Raw genomic sequence first — 18,910 nt, 5'->3', positions numbered from 1 at the left:
GCACAGTAAGAGAGGTACTTGCTTGAGATACCGTTTCCAAACACACACATCCACTAGAAAAGCCCTTCTGAACATGAACTTGACTCCAGCAGGGTACTATAGAAGTTAATTAGCTATCGTAATTACAAAGCTAATTAGCTAAAACACCATTCAGCCAGAAAATTTTGACATCCATTCGATGTGATTATATATCACAAGTCCAATTATCATTGAAATTCAGCCAAATTTTTCTTGTTTTTGTCTGACTTCTTTGAATGTGTGCACTTTTGTGATGAAGATTACAGTAGACAGATGGAGAGAAAGAGCACTTATAAGGGCCTCTGTGGAAACACTCAAAAACACAAACACACAAGGTCACTAAGAAACTAGTCTAGTGGCAGCTTTCATTGGCCAAGGCCCACCCATGAGGCCATTTGACCAACATGTCCAACAACCATTCACAGTTTGTTTCATTCGTCATTATATTTCGCAGCGTGGAAATGTCGCCACAATAACATACAGTACCAGTGTGTAAAACTCCCGGATGTATTTTAAAGATTCTATGCCGCGAACTGTAAATATTTCACATACTTTCTGAAAATCCAGCGTTTAGTTGATCCTGATAAATGCTGTTCGTCATAGTTGTAAACAGGATGGATTTTTTCTTTGGTGAGGGGGTTTGGCATCTTTGTTGAATGTCAAAGAACGCAGCACACACGTCTTGCGGAAATCCTGTAGAATTCAACCAATCTGATAACGACTTCGACATTCCCAAAGTGTTTCCACTTTTGTGTCCCACAGGTTGAGACTACTAAGAAACTGACCTGAGCACATAGTTGACCCAGATGATGTTACGCTCATGGGGCGCTTTGTGGTTAATGGACACGGTGGCACAGGACTGAATCCACAGATAGCCTCCTCTCCTCTGCAGCCATCGATAGTACCCGGTCACAACCTGCCCTTTCCGCAGCACTAAGAGAGAATGATAAAATATATTGTTAATTAAGGAGTCTAATTAAATATCAGATTTTAAAATGCAAAAACAACACATGAGATGGCTAAAAAAAGAGATGTGGAGTTTATTTGGCTAGGGGGTGCTGTTGTCAACATGTATACAGCAGCTTCAGGTTATTAAATTAACAACAGATACAGCTGCTCTTTAATGATGAAAAATTATGTGCTATTCCTTTATTATCCACTTTTTTTTTCTGCAACCCTCACTAAAGCTCTTCATATTTCCTTATCATCCTACAATCTATAGCAGGTGAAAGCTAATAGCTTGCTGTTGGTCAAAATGACAAAATAAAATCCATTAATGTGATAGGAAATGTTTATTAATAAAAAAAAAAATTACATGAATATGATTTATTTTATTTAATGTAGAACTTCTACATAGATGTCTAATAAGCTTTTTTATAGATGGGGTTGCAAGTAGATCACAAATCCTAACAGACTAACAGTCTTCATGGCTCTGCCTGATGGTGTCCAAGTCTTCTGCATGGATGAAGTGGTAGCAGGTACGTCCAACCACCTCAGCTGGGCTAAGGTCCATATACTCTGAAATCCTACAAAATCCACATAAAAGTAACACTGTTTATGACACTGGCAACCAAATGAGTTGTAATTTGGAGTGCATGTAAATTATCAAAATTTTCAAACATACTTTCAACCATGTAATGTAATTCTATTCCACAGGCTTGAGACATAGTGTTGATGTGACAACACATATTTGGCACACATTATCATTTACACCAATAAGGGGCAAACATTAGGGCAAAGGTAGAAGTGAATGGCATGCTGGGGGTTACCTGTTCTCACAGTAGGTGACCTGCAGGTCCATGTTGACTCTGAAGACAAACATTTGACTTTCCATGCGCACCTCATTGAGTGTGGAAGGTGGAAGTGTGTGAGCCAGAGCGACCAATCCCATTGGTCGATGCAAGCCGCGGGAGGAACCTGGCACCAGAGCTGGCCGACACCGAATCCGACCTGTCACATGAATTACCTGATAAGAAATCAAACGAGCAGTTCAGTTTATGAAATTGTTAAATCATAAAAAATGGGTAAATGCTAATATGCTAGTCCAGCGGTTACCAACCACGTTCCATGAGCCCTGTACTTTATACCTGTATTTTACCTCAACTGTGATAATAAAATGCCACTTATACACTGATGCAAAGAAAGTTGCACTGGGTGAGAATTGCAATGTCTTAATTGTTGGCTAACATTATTTACAATTCAATAAAAAATACATTAAAACACCTCTTAGTAAAAAAAGAAAAATTCTGACACATTGATGGTATGAAACTCTTTGTGCTGGTCTAAACTGATGCATTTACTATGGAAGCCCATTTCTGCCACTGTATAAAAAATAAAAGATTATTGCGACTTTTTATCTCACAATTCAGATTTTTTTTATTTATTGAATTATGAGATATAAACTCACAATTGCAAGTTATAACATCAGAAATAGCAAGATATACAGTCACAAATGTGGATAAAAACTCACAATTCTGACAATTTTTTTTGGGCGGGGGGTGGTCTGTTATGTTCTCAGATTTGTGAGTTTATATCACACTATTCTGACTTTATTTCTCAGAATTGCGGCTTTGTATCGCACAATTACGAGATGTCAGATCTGTAAGATAAAAAGTTGCATTTCCCTTTTTTATTTTTTAATCGGTGGCAGAAACAGGCTTCCACAATTAACTATGGAAGTTTTTTTCTGCCACTGAATACAAAATAAATGGTAATTATGACTTTTTTTCGGTGGCGGAAATGAGCTTTCTTAATTAACAGACATTTATTCAATCATAAAGAATTTTCATACTGAACATTTGTCTGTGTGTACACATGCTTTAAGACTAAAGAAGAAAATCCTTAACATTTGTGTCACAATTTAACACATGAGACAGTTTGTCTCACATGAAGGACTCACTTTATAGCCCGAGGATTTAATGTGGAGGCCACGCTTGGTAAGGGTGGATTTCATCCTGATAAAGAAACCACGTTCTGAAAACTCACTGACTGAAGAACGGGGACTAGATAGTGCTACAGGAGACAAAACACACACATCACAAAGATATCCATCCTGTAAACAATATTTAACTATCAATGGATATATGTCAACAAAAATAAACAGCTAAACCAGGCATGTACAAACCTCCTTCTGGAGGGCCAATGTCCTGCAGATTTTAGCTCCAAAATCTGCAGGGGTGGGCCTTTATGCTTTTTTTGTCTAAACATTTTTTTTTGCAGATAACTCAAATTCATAAGTATTTGCCAAAATATAAAATAGTTACATGAAGGCGAGTTACCTGGTTCTGGAGTGCCGGCCAGTGAGGATGTGGAGGCGGAGCTTGAAACGCTCTCATGGGACGTTTGACATCCTGCCTCTGCCCGGAGGTGTGGCCTAATGCCAAGACGCTCCGCCATCTCAACATGATCCGCAGGGTGGATGTAATCGAACACGCTACTGCCAGTCAACTCAACCTAAACATGCGGATACACACATATACAGGTGCTGGTTATATCATTAGAATATCATCAAAAAGTTGATTTATTTCACTAAATCCATTCAAAAAAGTGAAACTTGTATATTCATTCATTACACACAGACTGTTTATTTCTTTAAATCTGATGATTATATCTGACAACTAAGGAAAATCCCAAATTCAGTATCTCAGAAGATTTGAATATTGTGAAAATATGGTGCCACACTCTAATTAGCTAATTAACTCAAAACACCTGCAAAGGCCTTTAAATGGTTTCTCAGTCTAGTTCAGTAGGCTACACAATCATGGTGAAGATTGCTGACTCGACAGTTGTCCAAAAGACCACCATTGACACCTTGCACAAGGAGGGTGAGACACAAAAGGTAATTGCAAAAGAGGCTCTGTGGCAGTTCACAGAGCTCTGTGTCCAAGCACATTAATAGAGAAGTGAAGGGAAGGAAAAGATGTGGTAGAAAAAAGTTTACAAACAATAGGGATAACTGCACCCTGGAGAGGATTGTGAAACAAAACCCATTCAAAAATTTGGGGGAGATTCACGAAGAGTGGACTGCAGTTGCAGTAAGTGCTTCAAGAACCACTACACACAGACGTATGCAGGACATGGGTTTCAGCTGTCGCATTCCTTGAGTCAATCCACTCTTGAACAACAGACAGCGTCAGAAGCGTCTAAAGACAAAAAGGACTGGACTGCTGCTGAGTGGTCCAAAGTTATGCTCTCCTTTGGAAAATTTTGCATTTCCTTTGGAAATCAGGGTCCCAGAGTCTGTAGAAAGAGAGGAGAGGCACACGATCCACGTTGCTTGAGGTCCAGTGTAAAGTTTCCACAGTCAGTGATGGTCTGGGGTGCCATGTCATCTGCTGGTGCTGGTCCACTGTGTTTTCTGAGGTCCAAGGTCAACGCAGCTGTATACCAGGAAGTTTTAGAGCACTTCATGCTTCCTGCTGCTGACCAACTTTATGGAGATGCAGATTTCATTTTCCAACAGGACTTGGCACCTGTACACAGTGCCAAAACTACCAGTACCTGGTTCAAGGACCATGGTCTCCCTGTTCTTAATTGGCCAGCAAAAACTCACCTGACCTTAAACCCATAGAAAATCTATGGGGCATTGTGAAGAGGAAGATGTGATATGCCAGACCCAACAATGTAGAAGAGCTGAAGGCCACTATCAGGGCAACCTGGGCTCTCATAACACCTGAGCAGTACCACAGACCGATCGACTCCATGCCACACTGCATTGCTGCAGTAATTCAAGCAAAAGGACCCGACTAAGTATTGAGTGCTGTATCTGCTCATACTTTTCAGTTGGCCAAGATTTCTAAAAATCCTTTCTGTGTATTGGTCAATCAATCAATCAATCACCTTTATTTATATAGTGCTTTAAACAAAATACATTGCGCCAAAGCACTGAACAACATTCATTTGGAAAACAGTGTCTCAATAATGCAAAATGATAGTTAAAGGCAGTTCATCATTGAATTCATTGATGTCATCTCTGTTCAGTTGAAATAGTGTCTGTTTTAATTTGCAATCAAGTCAACGATATCGCTGTAGATGAAGTGACCCCAACTAAGCAAGCCAGAGGCGACAGCGGCAAGGAACCTAAACTCCATCGGTGACAGAATGGAGAAAAAAACCTTGGGAGAAACCAGGCTCAGTTGGGGGGCCAGTTCTCCTCTGACCAGACGAAACCAGTAGTTCAATTCCAGGCTGCAGCAAAGTCAGAATCATCTGTTTCCTGTGGTCTTGTCTTGGTGCTCCTCTGAGACAAGGTCTTTACAGGGGATCTGTATCTGGGGCTCTAGTTGTCCTGGTCTCCGCTGTCTTTCAGGGCAGTAGAGGTCCTTTCTAGGTGCTGATCCACCATCTGGTCTGGATACGTACTGGATCCGGGTGACTGCAGTGACCCTCTGATCTGGACACAGACTGGATCTGGTGGCCACGGTGACCTCGGAACAAGAGAGAAACAGACAAATATTAGCGTAGATGCCATTCTTCTAATGATGTAGAAAGTACGGTGTTATGTGAAGTGTTCCGGTTCCAGTTTACCTAATTAATGCAGCCTAAAAATCCTTTAACGGATTTGGATATTAAAAGCATATTAGTATGTTATGTGTAAGTCAGGTTAAAGAGATGGGTCTTTAATCTAGATTTAAACTGCAAGAGTGTGTCTGCCTCTCGAACAATGTTAGGTAGGTTATTCCAGAGTTTAGGCGCCAAATAGGAAAAGGATCTGCCGCCCGCAGTTGATTTTGATATTCTAGGTATTATCAAATTGCCTGAGTTTTGAGAACGTAGCGGACGTAGAGGAGTATAATGTAAAAGGAGCTCATTTAAATACTGAGGTGCTAAACCATTCAGGGCTTTATAAGTAATAAGCAATATTTTAAAATTTATACGATGTTTGATAGGGAGCCAGTGCAGTGTGGACAGGACCGGGCTAATATGGTCATACTTCCTGGTTCTAGTAAGAACTCTTGCTGCTGCATTTTGGACTAGCTGTAGTTTGTTTACCAAGCGTGCAGAACAACCACCCAATAAAGCATTACAGTAGTCTAACCTTGAAGTCATAAATGCATGGATTAACATTTCTGCATTTGACATTGAGAGCATAGGCCGTAATTTAGATATATTTTTGAGATGGAAAAATGCAGTTTTACAAATGCTAGAAACGTGGCTTTCTAAGGAAAGATTGCGATCAAGTAGCACACCTAGGTTCCTAACTGATGACGAAGAATTGACAGAGCAACCATCAAGTCTTAGACAGTGTTCTAGGTTATTACAAGTAGAGTTTTTATGCCCTATGATTAACACCTCTGTTTTTTCTGAATTTAGCAGTAAGAAATTACTCGTCATCCAATTTTTTATATCGACTATGCATTCCATTAGTTTTTCAAATTGGTGTGTTTCACCGGGCTGCGAGGAAATATAGAGCTGCGTATCATCAGCATAACAGTGAAAGCTAACACCATGTTTCCTGATGATATCTCCCAAGGGTAACATATAAAGCGTGAAGAGTAGCGGCCCTAGAACTGAGCCTTGAGGTACTCCATACTGCACTTGTGATCGATATGATACATCTTCATTCACTGCTACGAACTGATGGCGGTCATATAAGTACGATTTAAACCATGCTAATGCACTTCCACTGATGCCAACAAAGTGTTCAAGTCTATGCAAAAGAATGTTGTGGTCAATTGTGTCAAACGCAGCACTAAGATCCAATAAAACTAATAGAGAGATACACCCACGATCAGATGATAAGAGCAGATCATTTGTAACTCTAAGGAGAGCAGTTTCAGTACTATGATACGGTCTAAATCCTGACTGGAAATCCTCACATATACCATTTTTCTCTAAGAAGGAATATAATTGTGAGGATACCACCTTTTCTAGTATCTTGGACAGAAAAGGGAGATTCGAGATTGGTCTATAATTAACTAGTTCTCTGGGGTCAAGTTGTGGCTTTTTTATGAGAGGCTTAATAACAGCCAGTTTGAAGGTTTTGGGGACATGTCCTAATAACAATGAGGAATTAATAATAGTCAGAAGAGGACCTATGACTTCTGGAAGCACCTCTTTTAAGAGCTTAGATGGTATAGGGTCTAACATACATGTTGTAAGTTTAGATGATTTAACAAGTTTATACAATTCTTCCTCTCCTATAGTAGAGAATGAGTGGAACTGTTCCTCAGGGGGTCTATAGTGCACTGTCTGATGCGAAACTGTAGCTGACGGCTGAATGGTTGCAATTTTATCTCTAATAGTATCGATTTTAGAAGTAAAGTAGTTCATAAAGTCATTACTGCTGTGGTGTTGGGAAATGTCAACACTTGTTGAGGCTTTATTTTTCGTTAATTTAGCCACTGTATTGAATAAATACCTGGGGTTATGTTTGTTTTCTTCTAAAAGAGAAGAAAAGTAATCAGATCTAGCAGTTTTTAATGCTTTTCGGTAGGATATGCTACTTTCCCGCCAAGCAATACGAAATACCTCTAGTTTTGTTTTCCTCCAGCTGCGCTCCATTTTTCGGGCTGCTCTCTTTAGGGTGCGAGTATGCTCATTATACCATGGTGTCAAACTGTTTTCCTTAACCTTTCTTAAGCGTAAAGGAGCAACTGTATTTAAAGTGCTAGAAAAGAGAGAGTCCATAGTTTCTGTTACATCATCAAGTTGTTCTGAGGTTTTGGATATGCTAAGTAATTCGGATACATCAGGAAGATAACTTAAAAAGCTGTCTTTTGTGGTAGAAGTGATGGTTCTTCGATACTTGTAACAAGAAGTAGAATTTACAATTTTGGCTATATGAAGTTTACACAGAACTAAATAATGATCTGAGATATCATCACTTGGCTGAATAATTTCAACACTATCAACATCAATTCCATGTGACAGTATTAAATCTAGAGTATGATTTCGACAATGAGTAGGTCCTGAAACGTGTTGTCTAACACCAATAGAGTTCAGAATGTCTATAAATGCTGATCCCAATACATCTTTTTCATTATCGACATGGATATTAAAATCACCAACTATTAAGACTTTATCTGCAGCCAGAACTAACTCGGATTGGTCTTAACTATTGGTCTTAATTAATACTCTAATTTTCTGAGATTATGAATTTGGGATTTTCCTTAGTTGTCAGTTATAGTCATCAAAATTAAAAGAAATAAACATTTGAAATATATAAGTCTGTGTGCAATGAATGAACATAAAATACAAGTTTTACTTTTTGAATGGAATTAGTGAAATAAATCAACTTTTTGATGATACTCTAATTATATGACCATACACATGCACACAGATCAATACTGAGTAACATTCACATAAGAAACATGACATAAATAAAAATTAAAGCCAATCAGAGACCTTGAAAAACACAAGCTAATCTATAGCTATTCCTACATTTGTAATGTTTAAGTGTACACACACATTCCTAAATCCTTACACTTGGGAAGTAACATCTGATAGAGATGAAAGCAATGCTACACATAAAACATTAATTACAGCTACCATGACCTAGACTGAATATTCTACCTTCTGCATTTTACAAAATGTATAAGAAGAAACTCAGAACACATGAGCTTCATAAAACAAACTAACCATGTATAGACTCAATGTTACAAATCGTTGCACTTCATATTTATTCTTAAAGTTCTGTCGTCTAACCTCATGTTATTCAAATCTGTATGGTTTTCCTTCTTCTGTGGGACAAAAAAGAAAGTCCATTCTAAACCAGTGGTTCTACATCATTTTGTTGTTCACTACAATATCTGAATGCCCAACAAACCTAGTTTCTGTAAATTTCAATCAAAATTTACAGATACATTTTAAGCTTACCACTCTTTTCAGCCAATAAATATACATTCCAGTTGTATATGATTTACTGGATAAAGATAAGGATTTGTATAGTTTGGCTAAATTAGAAAAATGTCTATTCATTAGAAAAATGTCCATGGAGTTTTGTTTATATGACTTCTCAAGGTCTAGAAATTGCTTTTTTAACCCTAGATCACCTTTTACAGTACTGTGTAAAAATTTTAAAAAAATATTGTAAAAAAAAAAAAAAAAAACTGAAAAAAAAATTAATAATAATAATAATGGTTTTAAGCCAGTTATTTCTATCTTTTGCTGTAGTGTGTCAGTAGTTAACATCAGTTTACATTTCCAAACATTCCTTTTGCAATTAATTGTAATAATCCAGTGAGATTTTTGAATGCACAAAAAGCCTGATGGCAGCCAGATCATTCACACAGAGATCTGATCTCACAATCATCCAGTCTGTCTGGGATTGCATTAAGAAATTAAAAAAAACAGAGACAGACACAATTCAGATGAACTGTGGCAAGAACTTGTTTAAAGGGGGGGTGAAATGCTATTTCATGCATACTGAGTTTTTTACACTGTTAAAGAGTTGGATTCCCATGCTAAACATGGACAAAGTTTCAAAAATTAAGTTGTACGTTTGAAGGAGTATTTTTGTTCCCAAAATACTCCTTCCTGTTTGTCACAAGTTTCGGAAAGTTTTTTTCGAGTATGGCTCTGTGTGACGTTGGTTGGAGCGGAATTTCCTTATATGGGTCCTGAGGGCACTTCTACCGGAAGAGCGCGCGCTCCTGTATAGCAGAGCAGAGAGAGCACAACAGACTTCACTGATCAGAGCGAGAGCGTCGAGAAATGTCACAAAAAGAGTGTGTTTTTGGTTGCCAGGGCAAGACAACCCTGCACAGATTACCAAAAAAAAAAAGTGTTTTTGTTTGTTCCCTGCATTTCGAAGATGCTTGTTTTACAAACAAGGCCCAGTTTGACGACGGATTTGCACATCGTTTATTTCTTAAGGATGATGCAATCCCACCGAAAAAGGGCCACGATCGTGTGTTGGAACCGCAGGCGGTGAGTAAAACTGCTCAAAATATCTCTGCCTCCTTGTTAGTGCGTTCCCCTCCCATGCCGGAGACCAGGGTTCGAGCCCCGCTCGGAGCGAGTCGTTGCTGCTGCTGCTCTCGTTCAGTTTCAGCCTCGGGATCTGATTCTGGATCATAAATGAACAGCTGAATGTGACTGTAAGCCATGGTTTGTTTTGGATGATGGTTTTTTTCCCTCACGATAATGTCACAGCTTCCAAACGCTCTCAACGCAAAAGCCTACTGGTGCTCGTGATTCTTTAGCTCCGCCCACACGTCACGCCTCCAGCCGGTCGTGTTTTTCTGGGAAAAATCGGTACAGACTATCTTTCTCTTATGAATATAATAAAACTAAAGACTTTTTGGAGTTATGAAGGATGCAGTACTACTCTATAGGTACTCAAGATTAACAGGATATTGAGTGAAAACGAGCATTTCACCCCCCCTTTAAAACCATTCATTTTGTTGATGAAAATACTAATGGCACAAGTTTTTTGCAAAGTAGTGTATATACAAAAAAGAAAGAAAAAAAAAAAACAATGTAAGAAATATCTTGACATTGCGTCCCAGTTTTCCAAAAAGAACTTCAAATTTTGATTCGTCTGATCACAGAACAGTTTTTCACTTTGTAACAGTCCATTTTAAATGAGCCTTGGCCCAGAGAAAACTCCTGCGCTTCTGGATCATGTTTAGATATGGACTCTTTTTTGACCTATAGAGTTTTAGCCGGCAACAGCGAATGGCACGGTGGATTGTGTTCACCGACAATGTTTTTTGGAAGTATTCCTGAGCCCATGTTGTGATTTCCATTACAGTAGCATTCCTGTATGTGACGCAGCGCCGTCTAAGGACCCGAAGATCACGGGCATGCAGTATGGTTTTCCGGCCTTGACCCTTACACACAGAGATTGTTACAGATTCTCTGAATCTTTTGATGATATTACGCACTGTAGATGATGATAACTTCAAACTCTTTGCAATTTTTCTCTGAGAAACTCTTTTCTGATATTGCTCCACTATTTTTCACCGCAGCATTTGGGGGATTATTGATCCTCTGCCCTTCTTGACTTCTGAGTAACTGCCACTCTGAGAAGCTCTTTTTAAACCCAATCATGTTGCCAATTGACCTAATAAGTTGCCAATTGGTCCTCCAGGTGTTCCTTATATGTGCATTTAACTTTTCCAGCCTCTTATTGCTACCTGTCCCAACTTTTTTTTAATGTGTAGCTCTCATGAATTCCAAAATGAGCCAATATTTGTTATGACATTTCAAAATGTCTCACGTTCATCATTTGATATATTACCTATATTATATTGTGAATAAAATATTTTATGAGATTTGTAAATTATTTCATTCCTTTTTTTACTCAAAATTTGTACAGTGTCCCACCTTTGTTGGAATATATATATATATATATATATATATATATATATATATGAATTATATTATAAGGGTGAAATAATCTCATTTGCATTTCTGTGACTCCTGGATCTATTAAAACATCATGTGTGGGTCAGATTTAATTCTACAGTATCTTGATAAAAGGTTGGTTTCTCCCTCACACCATTGTCTGTGGGACAAAGGGTCCCATTTATTATGGGATTAGATCCATTTACAGAGGGATTTTAAAGGATTTTCTGCTGGCCGTTAAGGACACTAATGTGTGTGTGGAAGGCAGGTTGCATGCAAACAAAGGGAAGAGCAGAAAGAAGAGGGATATACGGTGGAGTAAAGAGTGGAGCTGTGTAATTGGGTATTGGTTGAGGGATGAATTGTGAAGAGTCTGAGGTTTTAAGCCCGTGTTTGCTAATTGACAGGTAAAGGTGGAGGTAAATCCAGCAGACAGGTGGTCTGACGTGGAGCACTTAATCTGATCCGCAATGCTTTGGAAAGGATTGTTTAGTTCACTGCTACATTTAAGTATTTATTTTACTTTCCAATACTAAAGTACAAATAACTTTTTTTTTTTACATTGGCTATGTACCTCGTCTTTAACTTGAGCAAAACCTTCACAAAATAGCAATATAAAATGCATAATAAAATGCCTAGAATATATTTATTTCACATTGTGTCTTCAACGGGTGCTGTGATTTTAAAACAGTGAAACTTTGAAAAGCTTGTCTCGAGACGCCTGCATTGTTACACCCCATCTTCCTGTTTTTGAACACAAGAACACGTCCTCTATGAACAGCTCCTTACTTATTCTGTGCTGCTCTCTGTAAGTGTGGTCAGGGGCTGTTCACACAGGACACGTTCTTTCATTCGAAATCAGCTAACCACAATGAAATGGAATAAAACACAAGTGTCTTGAGACACTTAAGTTTAACTGTGTTTAACTAGACACTGCAACACATATATACTGCAGTGCCATAAACTACCATTTAAATGCCTGGGGGCAATAAGAATTTAGTTTGAATTTATTAATAACCTTCTGAAAGCCATCATAAGAACCCAAAAGCCAACAAAATCAGACAACAAAAGATCGGTAAATAACCAGAAAGATGCTGAAGCAGGAATGAGAAACAGAAGAAGCGAGAAAAGGATGTTGGTAAGTCTTAAGAAGAGGGTTTCGAAGAGAGGGAGAGAGCAAGAGAAAGGCATGATATAAATAATAGTTAGGATTTAATATGTATGGGGCGTCCGGGCAGTTGTCCACAACACTCTCTCAGTCTGCTTCTAACTGATGGGAGAGGAGCAAGAGAAGAGGACGAGCAGGAGGCAGAGGAAGAAATGGGGAGGGGGCAAGGTGATGGGTCTGCATACTAATCGCCCCAGGATCAATTTCCCACCCCATACACCCCTTCAAATTTCCCAGATGCTCTGGCTTTGTCCGTGAAGAGGAGAAGAGAGGCTAAGCTCCTAGACCTCCATCTAGGCCTGGAGCTGGAAGCAGGCATATCATCCCGCTCTCAAGGTCCCTGACCCTGCGTAATCCGCCTAAGGAACCCCACTGTCTTTCGAGAGGTCACAAGAATTAACCAGAACGGATGGCTCTATCTACGATGGTGTGTCATGACCTCTGACACAAGGTAACAAGTGGGGTCTTATGCTTGCAGTTAATGTATTTCCTCCTGTGTGACCTCTGGGACCCAGACAGAGGCCGGAGTGAAGGACCGTGGCGGTGTAAACGCTACCAGGCAGCAGTTGGACGCGCTTGACTGAACTGATATTTTTATGATCCTAAAAACCGTTCAATCTTAGGCTTTTTAAATGCATCTAATTATTCTTGTATACAAAAACAAAGTCTTCCGGTTTATTTAATATTTTAGAATTATACATTGAAAAAATTTCATAGAAATAGTATTTATTTGAATAATAAATGTCAATATTAAATTTTATTTACTTATTTGAATGAATTGGACGAGATGGTAAAGGAAATGCAACAAGTGTCCAACATTCCTGGAGGTCTCCCACAGAAAACACCCACGAAATTTCGATGAAGGGCGGCAATTTAGACTTGCTTTCTGTTGGTCAGTGCAGCAACATATTGTAATTGTGTTGGGAATATTTCGCCTAGACTGCAGGGAGAGAGTGCTGTACATTCACTACAATTCCTGCCGGCCCGAGACTCGAATTGGCAACGTTTGGATTATGAGTCTGAATCTCTAACCATTAGGCCACGACTTCCCCCACCAAAGTTAATTTAGGATTTAGGATGCTACCTAAAGGTGCGGTCACATTTACCATTGTTGGATGAACGTACACAGATGAAATCCAGTCATTTGAATGGTTTAATAATTCCACACAGTCTGGAATGGGTTCAAGTCATGATTCGCTGCATTGACCCAACAGAAAAATATTTTTTATTTAGTTCATGAAATTATGCCAACATTTTCTTATCGTCAGCGGCATTACTAGAGCATTTTCACTGGGCAACGAGCTCCAGTGAAACAGTACTGTGCCCCAGTGAAATAGTACTGCTAAATTATTTTGTGGCGGTAAAGATTACCAACCTGAAAATCAATCATTGTGTCTTCATTATCACTTATTATGAGTGCCAGCCAATGAGAATACCATTTGCACATTAGTTCCGCCCACAACCAAAGAACCCGGAAGTGGCCTCTGCTTGTTCTTAAAGGCTGAATAATTCCAAATAACTCCACTTTTTTGACAAAAGAATATATTTTACACGTAGAGCATCAATTCTGTCTTCCTTTCCCGCTCTTTGCATGAAGAGACACTGAGCACTGGCAGCGAAGCGCTGGCGAGTCAGGCGCCAAACACTAGAGTCTTATGGTGCGCCAAACACGCTGAAAAACTTTGAGCACACTTGATGTGCTTGTGCCTCAGTGCTAGAGAAGGCTAGAAACACCCCTGGCTGCTGCACGTTGACAATCTGGTTCAAGGTAGAAAGAATCTTTCATTTCTAGACAACCAGACAAAATGAAACTTCTTTTGAACATGCGTCCTGCTCGTGTAGGTATTCGGGAATCAGAATCTTGTCAACAATGAAACAGCAAGGCGGCCATAAAGGGATGACCACTTACAATTCCACTTGTTCTCCTCAACCGGCCGAACTCATTCACATCTATTTTCCCTCCTAATCTCACTATCTGTCCTCCCATCCCCCCCTCACACCCTGTGTGTTTGTGTGTGTGTGTACTTTATGCCACACAATCAATGTGGCTTTTAAGATTTCTATCGATTTGTTCCCGAGACAGACCTTGGCTCGCTGGAGCGACGTTTTGATTGCTGTGCGAGTAATTACTGTTATTATTTATGCATCTGGGTGAAATGGCAAGACTTAACATTCCCTGTACAAGAGACCACAGGCAATCAACAGAGAGAAAGCACCTGGAGACAAGAGGCTCAAGAGAGGAAGAGAGCTGGAGAAATGAGCACAGGGACACAAAAAAACACAATCATAGACAAACACAGATGAAAGTGTACAATAAGCATTCTTGCATATCGTGTTATTACACACACACACACACACACAAAATGAATATTTAAAATGTAACAAAAAATAAGTATAATACATTGAATTATACATTTAGTTAATATTTATAATAATGATTTCATATATATTAATTGTTTGACTATGATATAACTTCCTTTGTGTCACTTTTTTTCAGTGTCTCACGACATGAGTGCCATGTATTTAAAGACAGGGACAATTTAAAATAATAATAATCCAATAAAGTCGCATTAGTTAATGTTAGTTAATGCATTTACTAACAACGCGCAATGAAATTGTTAATGTATTAATCTTTGTTAATATTAATAAAAATACAACTGTTCATGGTTCATGTAAGCTAATAATTTAGTTCACGCAAGTCAAACATTTTAAAAGACAACTTTTGAATTTAGTAATGAGTTACTGTTGATTTTAATAATGTTTAAATGTTGACGTTAACATTGACTGAGATTAATATGTTATAAAAGTATTTTTCATTGTTACTAGTGTACTAGTGTAGTAATCTAATGTTAACAAACGAAAACCTTATTGTAAAGTGTAACTAAAATAAATGCACTTAATTAACACAATATATTAACAGCCCAAGGATAAAGTATGCTACAGTTTATACGTGTTTTCGTCTCACCTGTGAAAGGCCAAGGTAGATGGACACAGTCTCTGAGATATACAGAAATCGGCCTTCCTGACTGACCACAAACACAAAGCCATCTAGAGACTGCAAAGAGAGAAACAATTACCAATCATTTGGCTGTTCAACATGAAAGCAGGAGTCTTGCACAACACAACACAATCACATCCAGCCATATCTCATATTTAGTGTCAATATGAAGACAAAATTGTCATTACTTTAAAATAAATCATAATCTTTCATTAAAATAACAATTGATTGTTCAATTCTTTTTTCTTTTTCTTTTTAATATTTTGATTTTGATGATGTCATACTTAAATGATGAAATGAAAATTATCACTTTGTCACATTATGGAAGTACTCCTGGCTGTGAATGCTGTTTTATCGGTTTTAAAAAGTGAGGACATTTCAGACTTAAAATAATCAATCCTGAGCGGCAATACAACACTTCTGAACAAATCTCAAGATTTATATGGAATCAAACTGTAGACATAAGCATCAATATTAAAGCAAGAACAAGAGAGAAACCACAACAGCTTCAAATAAACAGCGGCTGGCAGATGAAAAGCATAGAGTCATCCCATTAAAGGACTCATTAAAGCCCAATAACACACAGGCACAAGTGAAGCAGAGTGGGCACTTTAGTTGAGACTGACTGATGTTGGGTGGTAGTAATTTATGCAAGTAACAGGTTCACTATGCAAATGAGAGTAGACCGGAATGACGGGAATGCTGGAAATAAAGCACAATTATCAAGTTATTACTGACAGAGGACGAGACAAAGAATCATAAGGATTTTCAGAAGCGTTAATTTGATTTCTATCAGCGCTGTCCATCTCTGAACACTACATTTTTCTCAAGGTAACCTTCTAATAATATATTTTTTAATCTCATAAAAAAAATTTTCAAGTCAGACATCCAAATTCCAGGATTTATGGCACACAGATCATCTTAAACAATGAAGGTGATTATTTACAAAAATTGACCCAAAAGGTTTGTATGAATGTTATTGCATTAGCAGAGGTGCACATAAGTGCATAAGTCCTCAGGTCTGCATGCATGACCAAAATAAATTTTTTTGCTGTTGATGCACAATTACCATCGACAAACTGTACTATATAAGATTTCCTTTCAAACTGAAAGCATAAATTTCGGCTATGCCGTTTTCAAAGCACAAATCAAAACTCTGACATTCATTCCTTAATCAGCAGCAACGTGATTATAAAGTGATTCTTCTTAAAGAGGCAAACAAAGAAAGTATAAGAAAAATATTAGCATTTTATTTTTATGTTTTCTATAATAATACATAATTATTTAGTTTATTATTTTATTAAAAAACGAAAGAAATAAAGTGAAATAAAATTATTACTATTATTCATTGATTTAATAAACTCTAATTAGAAAGACATCTTTGAACATTGCTTGCTCTCACATCTTTTGCAGCATATCACATGACACACATTGTGAAAATGTTACACTTTTATTAAATGCGTTTTGAGAGCGTGTTTTTTCCCCATTCCGCTGTATTAATATATAAAATGTATTTATATAATTATAGAAATATTGTGGCAAATTTAAAACAACTATTTATATTTTTTTATTTTAATGCAAATCTGAATTTTCAGCATCATTACTCCAGTCTTCAGTGTTGAACGACCCTTCAGAAATCATTCTAATATTCTGATTTGCTGCTCAAGAAATGATCCCTAATATTATCAAGAGTTGTGCTGCTTAATACTTTTGTGGAAATAATTTCTGCAGGATTCTTGGATGAACAGAAGTTTATTTCAGCATTTATTTGAAACAGAAATCTTAAGTACCATTATAAATGTTTTTCCTGTCACTTCTGATCAATTGAATGTATCCTTGCTTAATAGAAGTATTAATTAAAAGATAAAATAAACAATTAAAAAAAAAATCTTGTTAACCCAAAGCTTTTGAATGGTGTGTAAAAGGCTGAAAATATCAAATAATCTTAAGAAAAAAAAAAATTATTAAGAAATTTAAGAGTGCAGTAGTCACATAAAAAAGATGCACTTTACATGAATATTGTTCATAACATTACCATCTGTAAATGTACTTAAATGAAACGTATATTTACCTGTAGTAGATGAGCTCCCAGGTGCTGTTCAAATATGTCATTAACCAGCGAATGACTTGTTCTTCGCACTGCAAAAACAAGTTAAAAAAGCAATCACATAATGTGTAAAATAAGCTATAAAATTATATATTATATCTGATGAAAACAAAGCCCAACCTAAACAGATCAATCAAATCACTAAATGTTATTTAAAAAAAAGAAAAGTACTATTACTGTGATGATATAAACATATAATCATAAAAAACTATTCCAACCTCTTTAACTTAAATTCTAAAATTATAATATTCTAAAACATGAAAAATCTTGACAGTCACACTATTAGTTTAATACAGGAGGAAACAGTTGCTAATAGCATTAAGCGGCTGTTAATACACCTTCTCAGTTCTTTACTGCTGTTTCAGAGAGACTATCAAAGACAGCACATGTCAGTTTATAGAGCAGACAGAGACATGCTAATTCACCATTAGCACACAATAGCATCCTGGGCCGCATGTCATCACAAAACAAACACATTTACAAATCACACAAATGACATTGGTGGTGCATTTCAAACATGGCTGGCTCTGATCTCTGCTGTGGAAGCCCAGCTGACATTCCCTGCACTCACAGCAGGATGTTCGTGTGTGTGTGTGTGTGTGACTGGGATGCGTGTGGCAATCAATAAGTGTTTTGAGAGAGGATGACAGCATTTGTCTGAGCTGCTACTAAACGGGAGACAAACCCTGGAGCTCACTTCTCAAAACCTTTTTCCCGTGGTACTGCTGTCACAATACAAGTGTTCACCCGACAAAATACACGAGCGAGACATTAGATAGAGAAATAAAAGGTATACTTGACCAAAAACTTCAATTCTGTCATCATTTATTAACCCTAATGACAACCAATGGAGGTACACTTTAAAGTTTCATTTTCATATTCATTCACACTAAAGTACTTTACATGTTTTATTATATTAGTCAATACATCAAATTAAGTGTTCTTTTTTATTAAAGTGCCCCTTTTATGGATTTTTGAAAATGCCCTTCCATGCAGTGTGTAGTCTCAGCCTCAGACGTCACGCCCACGGACCGTGGACTAAACGTCTGAGGCATATGGGACGCAAAAGTGGAAACACTTCAAGAATGTTGAAGTCGTTATCGGATTGGTTGAATTCTAGAGGATTTCCTCGAGACGTGTGTCGCGTTCTTTAACGTTCTGCCTGGAAACAAAGACACTGTGGCGCCAAACCCCCTCACGAAAGAAGAAAGCTGGTGTGTTTACAACTGTGATGAACAGCGCTTATCAGGATCAACTAAATCAAACTAAACGCTGGATTTTCAAAAGTCTGTGAAATATTTAAAGTTCGCGGCATAGAATCTTTAAA

At 37.7% G+C, this 18,910-nt stretch overlaps 1 protein-coding gene across 1 annotated transcript in view; it reads right to left on the bottom strand.

Moving 5' to 3' along the window:
• The window catches only part of LOC113058591 (neuronal PAS domain-containing protein 1-like), a 50,673-nt gene that overhangs the window by 8,359 nt on the left and 23,404 nt on the right, over positions 1 to 18,910 (bottom strand). Inside the window, exons 4-10 of the mRNA XM_026226623.1 lie at positions 17,548 to 17,615; positions 15,444 to 15,533; positions 3,297 to 3,471; positions 2,918 to 3,030; positions 1,788 to 1,984; positions 1,438 to 1,544; positions 804 to 951 (exon numbers count right to left, since the gene is read on the bottom strand). Of these exons, the coding sequence (XP_026082408.1) occupies positions 804 to 951; positions 1,438 to 1,544; positions 1,788 to 1,984; positions 2,918 to 3,030; positions 3,297 to 3,471; positions 15,444 to 15,533; positions 17,548 to 17,615 (898 nt within the window). The remainder of the gene's footprint in view (positions 1 to 803; positions 952 to 1,437; positions 1,545 to 1,787; positions 1,985 to 2,917; positions 3,031 to 3,296; positions 3,472 to 15,443; positions 15,534 to 17,547; positions 17,616 to 18,910) is intronic.

This window comes from Carassius auratus, chromosome 40 (genome assembly GCF_003368295.1).
Source record: "Carassius auratus strain Wakin chromosome 40, ASM336829v1, whole genome shotgun sequence".
Taxonomy (NCBI): domain Eukaryota; kingdom Metazoa; phylum Chordata; class Actinopteri; order Cypriniformes; family Cyprinidae; genus Carassius; species Carassius auratus.
Note: the sequence above shows the minus strand (reverse complement) of the source record. Positions and strands in the feature narration are given on the sequence as shown.